The sequence below is a fragment of the Phocoena sinus genome, chromosome 18, assembly GCF_008692025.1.
Source record: "Phocoena sinus isolate mPhoSin1 chromosome 18, mPhoSin1.pri, whole genome shotgun sequence".
Lineage (NCBI taxonomy): Eukaryota > Metazoa > Chordata > Mammalia > Artiodactyla > Phocoenidae > Phocoena > Phocoena sinus.
The window spans coordinates 76,296,407-76,310,414 of NC_045780.1; the positions used below are offsets into that span (position 1 = coordinate 76,296,407).

The 14,008-nt window shown below is 38.3% G+C and overlaps 1 protein-coding gene across 1 annotated transcript in view; it reads left to right on the forward strand.

Annotated features, from left to right (window-relative positions):
* MYO16 (myosin XVI) overlaps positions 1-14,008 on the forward strand; it is a 411,612-nt gene that overhangs the window by 133,799 nt on the left and 263,805 nt on the right. The window contains 2 exon segments of the mRNA XM_032611435.1: positions 459-609; positions 6,857-6,967. Of these exon segments, the coding sequence (XP_032467326.1) occupies positions 459-609; positions 6,857-6,967 (262 nt within the window).

Sequence of the window (14,008 nt, forward strand, 5' to 3'; positions counted from 1 at the left end):
TTTTAATTCCCCTATTATCATTTCTTCACAAACTCTTAACTATTGTCCATGATTCTATAACATTAAAATCCTGTATGAACAGTATTTTACTTAATTGTAGAATTTTGCCTTCACTTGTTTGCATTCATTCACATTTAAATATTTTGTTTAGTTCAATCATGCATTTCCACCTTAGCTTTTCAATTGCTCATTGATTTGTCTGTTAAGTCATATATCCATTCATAAACATTTTCTTCTCAGGTTGAAGTGAATATATTTTTTCTTTTAAAGGTGAAATTGAACGAGATCTGGAGCTAATAGAAACGTTTACAGATTTCTCATTGATTCTACCTGCAGTGTTGACACTGTTTCTTATCTGAATTAAACAACTTTCTATAATCAGCTCTCCGGTCATGGTAATTTTTGATTGATATGGCAATGTTAGAAGACTAATCATAGCATTGATTTTTTTCCTCCAGCAGCCCCCTGGCATTGCCAATTGCCAAGCAAGACAGTATGCTGGAAAAAGACATTATGTTCAAAGATGCAACAAAAGGTCTGTGCAAGGGACAATCTCAGGACAGTACTCCCGAAAATACCACCGTGAATGGCCCCACCAAACCTGATCAGGTAACTACACCCTTATTGCAGGTCTGCTAGTGTTGCATCCTATTACATCATGCCTTAAAGTCCCAACTTTTCAAAAACAAACACCTACTAATTTCAATTCAAATAAAAATTAATGAGTGCAAATGTTAATAATTGGTTTGAAATTGCCATATATCAATTGTTATGGTATTACACTGACCATTAACAAACTTAACTGCTATGTGTTTTTACAAGGATTTGAATTTTATAGTCTTGATTTACCAGGAACGGAAGTTCAGCCAATACGTTAATTCCTGAATATTTCCGCTTATGTCATTAGTCATCATTTTGATTTTTATGTAGGTAGTTTTCTGTTTCTTACAAATATCAAACGTTTTACGTAACAAGAAGGACAAACCAGTCACTGAGTCATTTATCCTTAAAAGCAACTGTGGTGGTGTTTTGTGTGTGTGTGCCTGTGTGCCTCAGTGTCCAGGTGATCAGAGATCACTTTGAGGAGCTTTAGAAATTAATGTATTTTTTGCTATCATTCCCACAGAAATAAATGAGTTTTATATGTTTCATGTTTTATAAATGGCAGAGTAATTTTCTGAATGTCACAGTAATCCCTGAAAATGTTTTGTTTCACCGTGTCTAATTTTGAATGTTTTAAGGACAATTTATTGAGGTTTTCTAAAGATTCTCTTTTCAAAATTTAAATTTCATTATTTTTTGTTATTTTCAAATAACAAATTATTTTTGTAATTTTGAAAGACTTTTAAATTTTAGTAGGTATACTCATCAGCTCAGGCTGCCGTAACAAAATACCACAAACTGGGTGGCTTGAACAATAGAGATTATTTTCTCACAGTTCTGGAGACTGGAAGTCTAAGATCAAGGCTCTGGCTGATTCAGTTTCTGGTGAATGTCTTCTTCCTGGCTTGCAGATGGCTTCTTTCTCTTCACATGGTAGACAGAGAGAAAAAACAACCTATCTGGTGTCTTTTATAAGGACACTAATCCTATAGGATCAGGGCCCCACCCTTATGACCTCATTCAACCTTTATAACTTCTTAAAGGCCCCATCTCCAAACAGTGTCACAAGCTGCTTAGAGCCTCAACATATGAATTTGGGGGGACACAATTCAGTCCACAGTGGTAGGCAATTGAGTGTTAGGTGAAATTTAAGGCAAAGCTTTTTCTTAACTTTTTTTAAAGGTCCTATGAACTTTCTGTAAACTTAAATACATATTATTAAGTGAAAGGGTCCAATCTGAAAAGGCTACATACTATATGATTCTATTATTTGACATTCTGGAAAAGGCGAAACCATGGAGATAGTAAAAATATTAGAGGTTACCAGGGGTCGGGGCAGGGGAATAAATAGGTGGAGCACAGGGAGTTTTTAGGGCAGTGAGACTACTCTGTATGACACCGTAGGGGTAGATACGTGATATTATACATCTGTCCAAATCCATAGAACGTACAACACCAAGAGTGACCCTGATGTAAACTGTGGGGTTTGGATGATGGTGATGTGTCAGTGTAGGGTCGTCAGTGGTAACAGAGGTACCACCCTGGCGAGGGATGTTGAAAGCCAGGAAGGCTATGCATGAGTGGGGCCAGGGGTATATGGGAAATTTCTGTACCTGCCTCTCAATTTTGCTGTGAATCTAAAATAACTCTAAAAAATAATATCTTTTAAAAAGTGAGAGGACATTCACAGCATAACGTCAAGTGTAATCCTTGCTGAATGACTTTTCAGTTTTTAATGTATGGTCTTTATAATTGTATCCTAGACATTAAAAGCAGCTGTAATCATGTTCTGTTGATCTGGTATTAAACAAGGAGAGGCTAGTATTCAGGTTTCATGAGCATATATTATCTGTGTAATATTCACTCACATCTCCCACTGTGTGCATCATTCATTCTTGGTCATGAGGTGCTTGGATTCTCGGCAGGGCTGTCCTCACTCACACTTCACAGGAGGGCTTTACAAAAGCCTTGTCAAAGCAATAAAGTTCCCATTCACATTTTAAAGAGAAACTCATTGTGTAGAATTCAAGTTGAAACAAAACCCACAGCATCTCTCCTTTCAGATTTTTAGAAAATGTAGGCCTTATCAAACGGTAACTCCGTACATGAATATTCAGGACTTGATTTAAACTTTTTTTGGTTCTGATAGTCACCAAAATCCACATTCGTTTTATAATATCTCTGAGAATGTAGAATTTTTCTTAAGATGCTTAAAAATGTGCGACATTCTTCCTTCTCTTCACCTTTTGTTCTGTCTTTGGCCCATTCCTCCTCTCCCCTGTCCTCTTCCATTCTCTTCCTGATTTCCTAACTGCTTAACTTCTTCTTAACCTTCCTCCCTCTCTTCTTTCCTTTCACAGTATATTTATTTAAATTTGGTTCCAGCTTAAAATTCAGGTCAAATTTTTATTCCATTTAGCGAAGGCATGTTTTCCTGGGAGTAAAGAGACAGGAGGATGGAGTCAGGCAGATTTGCTCTGGCTCAGGTCTGCTTCTGGAGCTCTGTGACTCTAGAAGCCCCTTAATCTCACTAAGCCCCATCTGTAAAATGGGAACATAGTACTTACCTTATTTGGTTGTTTTGAAGATGACAAAAGACTAAGGCTATAAGGTGACAGCACAATTACCAAGAACAAACAAAAACTCAGCAAGACATATTTATTGTTTTTATTACTGTTATTTATATTGACTGTAAGGTTTTGCCACAGTGGTTGAATCCTCTATCCACTAATTTATCTGCTCTTAATTCATGTAATTCCAGTCGACACTGGGTTTTCTTTTTTTCAATGTAAGTATAGATTATTTTAAAAAAATAATATAAAATAATCCTTTCAGAGCTTACAAATGCTTTCACCTATAATACCTTTTTTTGAATTTTATTTATTTTTTATACAGCAGGTTCTTATTAGTTATCTATTTTATACATATTAGTGTATACATGTCAATCCCAATCTGCCCCCCAACGCTTTCCCTCCTTGGTGTCCATGTTTGTTCTCTACATCTGTGTCTCTATTTCTGCCCTGCAAACCGGTTCATCTGTACCACTTTTCTAGGTTCCACATATAGGCATTAATATACGATATTTGTTTTTCTCCTTCTGACTTACTTCACTCTGTATGACAGTCTCTAGATCCATCCATGTCTCTACAAATGACCCAATTTCGTTCCTTTTTATGGCTGAGTAATATTCCATTTATATATGTACCACATCTTCTTTATCCATTCGTCTGTCGATGGGCATTGAGGTTGCTTCCGTGACCTGGCTATTGTAAATAGTGCTGCAGTGAACATTGGGGTGCATGTGTCTTTTTGAATTATGGTTTTCTCTGGGTATATGGCCAGTAGTGGGATTGCTGGGTCTTATGGTAGTTCTATTTTTAGTTTTTTAAGGAACCTCCATACTGTTTTCCATAGTGGCTGTATCAATTTACATTCCCACCAACAGTGCAAGAGGGTTCCCTTTCTCCACACCCTCTCCAGCATTTTTTGATTGTAGATTTTCTGATGATGCTCATTCTAACTGGTGTGAGATGATACCTCATTGTAGTTTTGATTTGCATTTCTCTAATAATTAGTGATGTTGAGCAGCTTTTCACGTGCTCCTTGGCCATCTGTATGTCTTCTTTGGAGAAATGTCTGTTTAATGTCTTCTGCCCATTAATCCCCAAAATTCTACTGTGGGCAAGTTATAATTCACTTTTGCTAGTTAACTGACTCTCAAGTTTCAAATTGAGTATTTAAACCGATCAAACTCAAACTCAAGAAAGTTAAACAAATTGCCTAGAGTCACAAGTGTTTCTTTTCTGCTGTATCCAGTGCTCTTTGGAGACACGACAGCAAGCTCCGGGTTCATTTCCCAGAGCCCTGCTGCCCTGTGACAGTTCTGTGCACAGGAGAGAAAGTGTGTGTTCCATGGCTGCATGTGCATATAGGGATTTTGAAGATAGGTGATGGTTCTCTTTCTGTAGTCCTCGGACATACCAGCATCCAGGTACACAGAAGTGTAAATTCTCAGCAAACAAAGGACCTGATATATTGCACTCTCTAAGAAACATCTCATAGAATGCAAAGCAGGTAAGAACAAGGTGCTGTGCAGGCACGGTGATGGGCTTCAGCTTTGGGAAGCTTAATATATATATATTTTTTTGTGGTACGCGGGCCTCTCACTGTTGTGGCCTCTCCTGTTGAGGAGCACAGGCTCCGGACGCGCAGGCTCAGCGGCCATGGCTCACGGGCCCAGCCGCTCCGCGGCATGTGGGATCTTCCCGGACCGGGGCATGAACCCGTGTCCCCTGCACTGGCAGGCGGACTCTCAACCACTGCGCCACCAGGGAAGCCCGGGAAGCTTAATATTTTCTCAGATCATCACCCCTTTCCCTGTAGGACCATCCCGGTCAGCTCGTTCTTTTCTAATTTCTTCTTTCCTCTTCTTTCATACCTACTTCTTTCTTTCCTGCAAACAGCCTTTCCCCAGAATCTTCTTGCTCTTATCCCAATTGTCAGACCTTCTGTCTGCCCACTGAATTTCTGGTTCCTGGACATATACTACTTATGTCCTAGAGAGAGAAAACACAACCAAACACAACAGAACAAAACAGGAAATTTGACAGCACTGAAAGCGGTGTTGGCAAGTGGAGACGAGGAATCAGTGAATTCAGAGTATTTCCAAGGTGTAAATTCCTTTTGGGTCTTGAAACATTTCTCAAAGTGTTTCTCTAATTTCTTCCTGACTTTCTATTCTGAATTATGTCTGTTTTGTGTTTCAGATTTCTATTTTTGGAAATGTATACATATATAGAGAGAAATGTATGTATATATATATGGATATTTGTATATCTTCATAAGAACCATAATGATCAATCCTAGCGAAGATGTTAAGTTTTGTTTTTGTTTTTGTTTTTTACATATTTATCCCGTCTCTGTTTTGACTGTTGTCATAATTGTTTGGGCGACACTGGTAGCATACACAACTGAGTCTACAACTCTAACATAAAAATATTCACAGACATATTATCAGCTGTCACAGTGCTTTAGGAATCTTTAGAAAGAATGTGCCCCTTGCTTAAGACTGATTATCAAAGCTTCATTCCTGATCATTTTGGAATCTGTTATGCTAACTACAAGGAATTCTTCCCTTGATCTACCCTAACACTGTATTTTCACGTTTGGTTACTACAAGCAGGCTGGGAAGTCTTCACATTTTTACTGTCAGCCTAGTGGTACTTTCTCTAACCCGTGTAGCAGCTGTGACTGGAGATGAAAAGCCTCAAGAATTCCAAAGATATGCCGCAATAGCTCTTTTAGCCTTGTTGGAACAAACATGAAACTTCTGTTAGTGCGATCTCCTGCTTTTTTTTTTAACGTGCATGCAGAAATTTGCCTTGAGCTCCCGAGAGCTGTGGATATACTAGGAATTTTATTATCTTAGCGCAAATCGTTCCTTCCGAAGGAAGAAAAATTCCTGCTCTTGGTTTTTCTCCTTTTTGTGATTGCTTTGGGAGTCCAATACGTATGCCAACTTGCGAGAGACCTTTGTCTATATAAATAAAACTAAACGTTGCCCATTTCTGACTTGTAAATAATAGATTTTTATTTAATTTAAATATTTCAGATTTACCTTTTTTTGGGGAAATACTGTCCAGTTTTTCAACTCTGTCACTCAAAATAAAATGGAGTAGGAAAGCAGTGTCTTTCTTTCTGACAGAATCATCTTAATCTCACACTACCTGAAACTTAGGAGTAATGTAGAACAGAAGAAGATTCACAAGCCAGAATTCTAGAGGCTACTTTTAAGTTCCAGTGCCTCCCTCCATGTATTCAGAAACTGAAGTCCAGGCACACTGCTTTCCTCCCGTTCCAGTTTCGTGATAGGAGTTTTCCTTTAGCTTTGGAAACACTGAAAAACGTGAGCTTTTCAACAGCTGGTCTTAAAAAAGACTCAGCACAGTTCAGAGCTGTCTAAATCAGACTTCATGATTGGAGGGACGTGGGGTCACATGCAGGTTGTGTGTGTAGGTGCGTGTATGAGTGTGTGCCCTGGCTGGTGGGTATAGAACAGAGATTCTCACCTGAATACATTTCTGTGACTGTTGAATTTTTTGTTCCTTACAAGTGAACCATTTCATCTTTTAGTAACAGTTTCGAATTCATGTGGTCTGTAAACTTTTGACATGTAATTGAAAATGGAACAAACAACTGTGAAGACAGTTGATTGGAAAGCAATTAGGATTGATCTTACCTATTTTTCCCCCAGGTCAAGCTGATACCTCCCGCTCCGAACGATGACCTGGCAACGCTCAGCCAGCTTACCGACAGCAGCCTGCTTTACGAAATTCAGAAGCGCTTTGGGAACAATCAGATCTATGTAAGTGCCCTTGAAATTGCCTTTCGCACTGCTTTTGTCTTGCTGCGTATTTTCACCCGTCAGTGCTGCAGATACGACAAGGAAGGGGCTCATTGTTACTTCTGGTCATGCTGAAAGCTTAAGGTGGATTTCTCAGAGTTTGGGTCAATTCTTCTGATTCAGTTAGAAGGCAGTTTCTGCAAAGATTCACATTTCAGGGTTGTTAAGAGAAAGTTGGAGCCCTGAGGGTAGACAACTTTCCTCTCGTCATGTTTGCTGGAGAAGATCTTGCTAGAACCAGCAGGATCTGCAGATCACTTATAAAAATGCTGTTTCTTTCATCTGCTTTAACTCAGCCTCCTAGATCTGGAGAACGAAGCCTAAGAGGAAAAGCTAAGTGTGCGTGAGGGATGCTTCTCTATTTGCATGAAAGAAAAACTGTTGTTCTTCTAAATTTTCAGGAAATGTCTTTGTCTAGTAAATAATTTATATACACATCTCTGATAATAGCATACAAATGTATGACTTAGATGGCAAACAGCACGGAGAATTGATTTGCTGTGGTTCTCTTCTGGTTTATACGTGTTATTTCTTCCAATACGTATATCAGTTTTGACACTATGCACTCTCAATGTCTCTCTCTCTCTCATTGATTTTGTTAAATTCATCTCAGAGCAATTCAATCAGAATGTCTATAGAGACATCTGACTATGCATATGTGTGCTATCCCTTTTTGATAACACCCGTTATTTTTCCTACTCTGCTGAGAAACTGATGAAGTAATTTTCATGTAAATGTGAAATCAGAGATTTCTTTACAAGTAATAAATTGTCAGGTGCTGATTAACCCATGAACATTCAGTGCAGTGTCTTAATGATGGGATAAATTGCCCGCCACTGTAAATACACTTAAACTTAAATACTTCTGTCGAAATTAAGGGGATGGAGTCATCAGCAGAAAGTGGTGAAGCCTGATTAGTTTGGTCTGTTACTGCCCTGTTGCTTTTGTGTTGTTTTTGTTCTCTTGTCTCTCCTTTTCCAGCATTGTGTTGATTCTTCTTCATTTTAACTTCTTAATCACATTATCCGCAGACCGCTGCTTGAATAGTTTCGATTTCTCTTATTTCTTTCATGCTTTTCAAGTGGCTTTTTATCTCCCAAGATCTACTACTCTGCATCCCAGCGGGCACCATCCTCATCATCTTTTCTCCAATAGCCTCCTGACTTTCTAGAGGAAACTTCATAATGAACCAGAGTCATTTTCGTAAAGAACAAATGCAGTCTCGAAACTCCCAGTCTTAAAACTTTTCTGAGGCTTGTCATTTTTCTTGCAAGGACAGCCACAAGCCGTATGCACGATCTGGTCCCTAAACACTATCATTGATGATTCCTAGTCACTGGTCACTGCCAGGGATTCCCCTTAGACTGTCTTTTTTTCCATAAAGTTCTCTTTCTACCTCCACATAGTACACAGTTGTATAAACTCCCACTCAATACTTCTTCAGTCTTCAAGTAAACCTTCCCAGAACTTCCAGATTAAGTCACTGTGGACCATCTTTCTGTAGCACACTTCTCACCGCTTGTGATTATAAACCTCGGTGGTGGTTTGACTAGCGTCTTGCTGCCATGCCAGACTCTGAGCTCAGGGGGAACAGGACCCCTGCTGGTCTTGCACTTCCTCATCTGAAATGACAACTACTTCCCACCTGTTTATCCGAGTCATGTCGCAAACCCCACACAGAGAGACCACCTTCGTAGACTCTCTTTGCTAACTCTACTGGGTTTCTCTCTCTACCTGGATAATCAGAATTAGGGTTCCCTGCTTTGCTAAAGTTCATATAAAATACTGTTAAAAAACAAAATTCAACTGAGTAAATTTTAGTGATCTAATTGGCTTTATTGAATGATTCATGAATTGGGCAACACCCCACCTAGCTAGCAGAGGGGAGCTCCGGGGGCCACAGAAAGGGAAGGGTTTTAAAGGCAAGATAAGGAAGTCATAAAAAATATTGCTTCAGGCTTAGGTAACTACCTGTGGGGAACAGAGGGGTCTATGTAGCAATTACCTCATCACCTTTTGGGGAATGGAGAGGGGCATGTGACGTATTACCTTACTGGTACCAAACAGAAAATTCCTGACTGTCTGGTCAAGACCACATTTCTGGGGGAGGTGGCAGCTTCAGTTAGGTTAGGTATTACGCCCCTGTCGGTTAGCCTGGCCTAGCATACGGGACTCTGTTTTGGGCCTGTGGTTTTCTTTTTGAGGATATAAACTTTTCACTGTGTGAGGCATGATTTCCTCTTCTGTACACCTGAAATATTGAACAGCTGAACTACCTAGGATCAATTTTGTAATGAGTGCTCCAAGTTACGGCATTTGAATTTGCCTTTAATGGATAGACAAGCAATTTAAACGTTATTGATTGAATAGTAATAGGTGATTCTCACAGTGTATTCTCTGGACCACTGGATATGTGAACTTCTTATTACCAGTCTGCCCTCAGAGTAAGCTTTTAGAAACTCTTATAGCAATTTAATGGTTTAATTTCTTTCTGTTGAATCTCATAAGAATCAAGCCTTGCTTTTTGTATGTCTTTGTCTTTTTCAATTTCATTTTTTATTATGTTTTGCGGAAGTATTAGTCCACAATGAATTGGAAATAAAAGTGTTCCCTCCCCACAAATACAAAAGCACTAGTTTAGTAGATGTTTCAACATTAAAATATTCCAATTTGGTTGTCCGATCCCAACATGCCCCTCCCATCTCCGTTAATGACAACGTCTTTCTTTCAGTTTTCAGGCCAAAATGACTGGAAGAGTATTGGTGCTTCTTTTTCTTACATACCCCACATGCGATTTTCCTGCCAATCTCGTCAGCCCTACCTTCAAAATGCAGACAGCATACCACCTCTGCTGCTGCTATCGGGGCCCATCAGCGCCCAAGAGAAAACATTTCAGCTGAATTAACTGTTTAACCAGGGTTTTCATCTCTTTTTGCTATAGTCTGATTTGTTATATAAGATGATCTTTCGGAACAAGCTGCTCTTTTAACTGAGTGTATAGCATCCCATCTGGATATCAGATTGGGAAGTTTCCCTCCAGTCTGTAGGAGTAGGAAGTTCCCGAACCATCAAACAGAAAGTGAATTGCAGGTAATGTGATATTCACTCACCAGGAAGTGCACAGAATAAATAACGTTTTTAACGTTCAAGTAATAGTTTTATAAACTATTTTTATCACAAAATATATTTTCAGATAGTCCCGAATTCCTTCAATATTTAGGCCCCCCCAAAATTGTATCTCCATATAAAATGCATTTTAGGGTAATTTTATTCTATGTTAATGTTCCTCATCTTTCTTAATTAACAGATTTCTCAATTCTTCCTCAATCTACTTTCTGTCTTCATTTTTCTTCTCTGGAATTTAAGACTAATTTTCAGATACTTCACTAATAAGGTTCCCCTTTGGTTCAATTATTTCACTTTTATTTCCTTCCTCCTTTACTTGGCTATAAAATACTGGCCAATCCTTCTTTTAAGTGAATGCTGTCATGCATTCTGACATATAAAGAGAATAATGCACAGCTCATTAAAGTACTGCTTCCTGAGTTTTTATTTGGTGACCACACCTATGTAACCAGCAGCTTCATAAAGAAAAGGAGGGTAAGAAGCTCCTTCCCCAGTTTACTGTAATCATTACAAAAGTTTCTGGCATATACGCTTATGGATTAGTTTTGAATTTCTTTTAATTTTGTATAAAAGGAATCATCCGGTATATTCTTGTTTGTGTGTGTCATCTTTCATCACCATTACGTCTCTGATACTCATCTGCAGTGTTGCTTGTAGCAGCAATTACTTGCTTTTATCCCTGTAAGTAAGCTACTGTACAATAAGCTACTGTATGAACATATCCTCTTTTATTTATTTACTCTACAATTGAGGAACCTTTGAGTTGTTTCCACTTTTTGGTTACTATGAATAATACTGTTATAAACCATGCTATGCCTTTTGGGGGGCACATATTAAGTAGCTCTTGGAGTAACACACAGCCTCACGTCTTTTGTGAGGCTCTCACCTAGGACTACAGTGCCAGCATCATCAGGTGTGTTCAGCTTCAGGAGATACAGCCAAATAGTATCTCAAAGTGGCTACATGCCCAATACGGACGTCTCGGTTTCCACATCATGACCAACACTGGATGTTGTCAGTATTATTTGTATTGTTAATTAAAAAAAAAAAATCTAGCCATTCTGGCAGTTGTGCAGTGGTACTTCATTTTGGTTTTAACTTACATTTCCCTGATAACTGTCAACTTTAATAATATAATAGCCAGTTATTTTGCCAGCAAAAGCAAGTTTATTCAGGAAGAGCAGAGGAATTGAAATTCGGGTTGTGCCAACTATGGCAGACCACAGGCAAATCCCGAAAACAAGGAAGGGGAGCTTGCTTTTATAGGGAAAAGAGAGGGTTTGGGAGGGGCTGTAATAACTAAATGATCAATTGGAGGAAGTATGGAGTCCAGAGCATGGAGGCTTCTCATTGGTTGGGCTGCTCCAGTCTCTGATGGGCTAGGCTGTCCTCAGGCTGAAAGATGTTTTTTTCTTTCTGTTGGTCAGTGAAATAGTGACATCTTTCTGTTATAGATAGATGTAGGGCTCTTCCTGTTTGGGGTAATTAAGGATGCATGGTAGGGGTGTGAAATCACCCCCTCCAGGCCTGTTACAAGTCCGGCTTTAGCTGAGGTTTTTAAAATTAATTCCACATAACTAATGATGTTGACTGATAGGTGTCTGTTGCTGATTTGATTATCTTGTGAAGTGTCTCCAAATTATATTGCCATTTAAAAATAAATGGGTTGTTTTACATTTTCTCCTTGATGTATAGGCGTTTCTTAAATATTCAGGATATCCTTTCTTTGTCTGGTATGTATAGATACAGATATATATTTATTGCAAACATTTTCTCCCAGTTTGTGGCTTACATTTTAGTCTTCTAAAGTGTCTTTAGATAAAGGGAAATTTGCAGTTTTTACAAAGTTCTTTAGGGTTAGTACTTTTCGTGTCCTGCTTAAAGAATTTTGGCCTTGGTCCTGAAAATATTTTCTTATATTTCCTTCTTGTAGTTTGGCTGTTTTAACTTTAACATTTCAGGTGCATTACCAGTGTGGAAATGATTTCACAGTGGTAAAAGAGGAGGGTCAAGATGAATATTTTCACATGTGGATTCCCCCCACGCATTGCAGTGAGACCTTTGTTATAAACAAGCTTGCCATGGGGAGTGAGTCTCTCTGAAATTGGTCTTCTGTTGTATGGATCTGTTAGTCTGTCTGTAAACCAGTGCTAAAATATCTTAATCATTATAGCTATGCAATAAATCTTGATATATAGAAAGTCCTCTGACTTTGTTCTTCAAAATGTCTTGGCTAATGACTTGGACATTCATACATATTTGTATGGACCAAGTCCACTTATCAGTTTCCAATGGATTTTCATTGGTATTGCTTCGAATGTACAGATTAGATGAGAATAATTGAGATTTTTCCAATATTGGATTTCTTGTTTCATGGAACGTTACTATCCGTCCTTTGGTCATCTTTAATTTTTCTGGAACATTAAAAAAAAATTGGTATAGAAGGCCTGTTTGCATTAGATCTGTTTTAGGCATTTTTCAAGGGTTGATGCTATAATGTTATTTTCTTAGTGAAAATAACAAGCAATTGTGTTTTCTAATTGTTTATGGCTAATATAGAGAGATACGATTTTGATTTTTTTGTAAGCACATTTTATTCATCAAACTTGCTATATCCGTATGTAAGTATTAACTTACGTGGAGATTCTTTTGGCTCTTCTGCATACACTGCTACGTAGTCTCCAAATAACGACTTTCATGTGTCTCTTTTAAATCTTGATAGTTTCTTTACTTTCTTCTCTTGCATTGTTTCATGGTATAGGGCTGTTAATAAAAAGATGACTGGCAGTGACAATAATTGACATTCCTGTCCTGTTTCTGGTCCCAGAGTAAAGCTGTTTTATTATTAAAATCTGTGTTTTATCATTAAAGTCTCTGTTTTATCATTAAGCAAGTTGTTAGCGGTAGCTGTGCCACAGGTGTAATCACTTTCCATAGATTAAGAAAGTTCCGTTATATTAATAGTTTTCAAAGTTATTTTTAATCAGGAGTGGGAATTGAATGTTATTAAATGTTTTGTCATTTATTGAGATGATCCTATAACTTTAGTTCTTGACTCCTTAGTATTATGAATTACAAGGGTTAATTTTCTAATATGAAGCCAACCTTGGATTACTAGAATAAAGCATATTTGGTTGAAATATATTATCTGTTGAGTGTCTTATTGGATTCAACTTGTCAACATTTTCCTCAAGATTTTAGCATGTCTTTTAATGAGAGAGACCAGCTATAATTTCCTTTCTTTCCATGTACTAGTTAGGTTTTTAATATCCAGTTTATTGAGGCCTCTTAAAATGAAGTGTATCATGTTCCCTCTTTGCTGTTTTCTGGAATAATTTTTTTTTTTTTTTTTTAAAGAAGATGTTGGGGGTAGGAGTTAATTAATTAATTTGTTATTTTTGCTGCGTTGGGTCTTCGTTTCTGTGCGAGGGCTCTCTCTAGTTGTGGCAAGCGGGGGCCACTCTTCATCGCGGTGCGTGGGCCTCTCACTATCGCGGCCTCTCTTGTTGCGGAGCACAGGCTCCAGACGCACAGGCTCAGTAGTTGTGGCTCACGGGCCCAGTTGCTCCACGGCATGTGGGATCCTCCCAGACCAGGGCTCGAACCCGTGTCCCCTGCATTGGCAGGCAGATTCTCAACCACTGCGCCACCAGGGAAGCCCTGGAATAATTTGTATAACATTTGTTTATCTGTACATCAGCATTGAGAAGAATTCACTGGTGAATTCTTAGTTTTCTTTGTGGAAAGGTTTTAGACATAGATTCAATTTCTTGTACAAAAAATAATACTAGTTAGATTTCCTATAACTTGGTACGTTTGTTTTGATAAGATGGTGGATTGCTGTCCACATCATCTAAATATCCAAACTTAGTGACT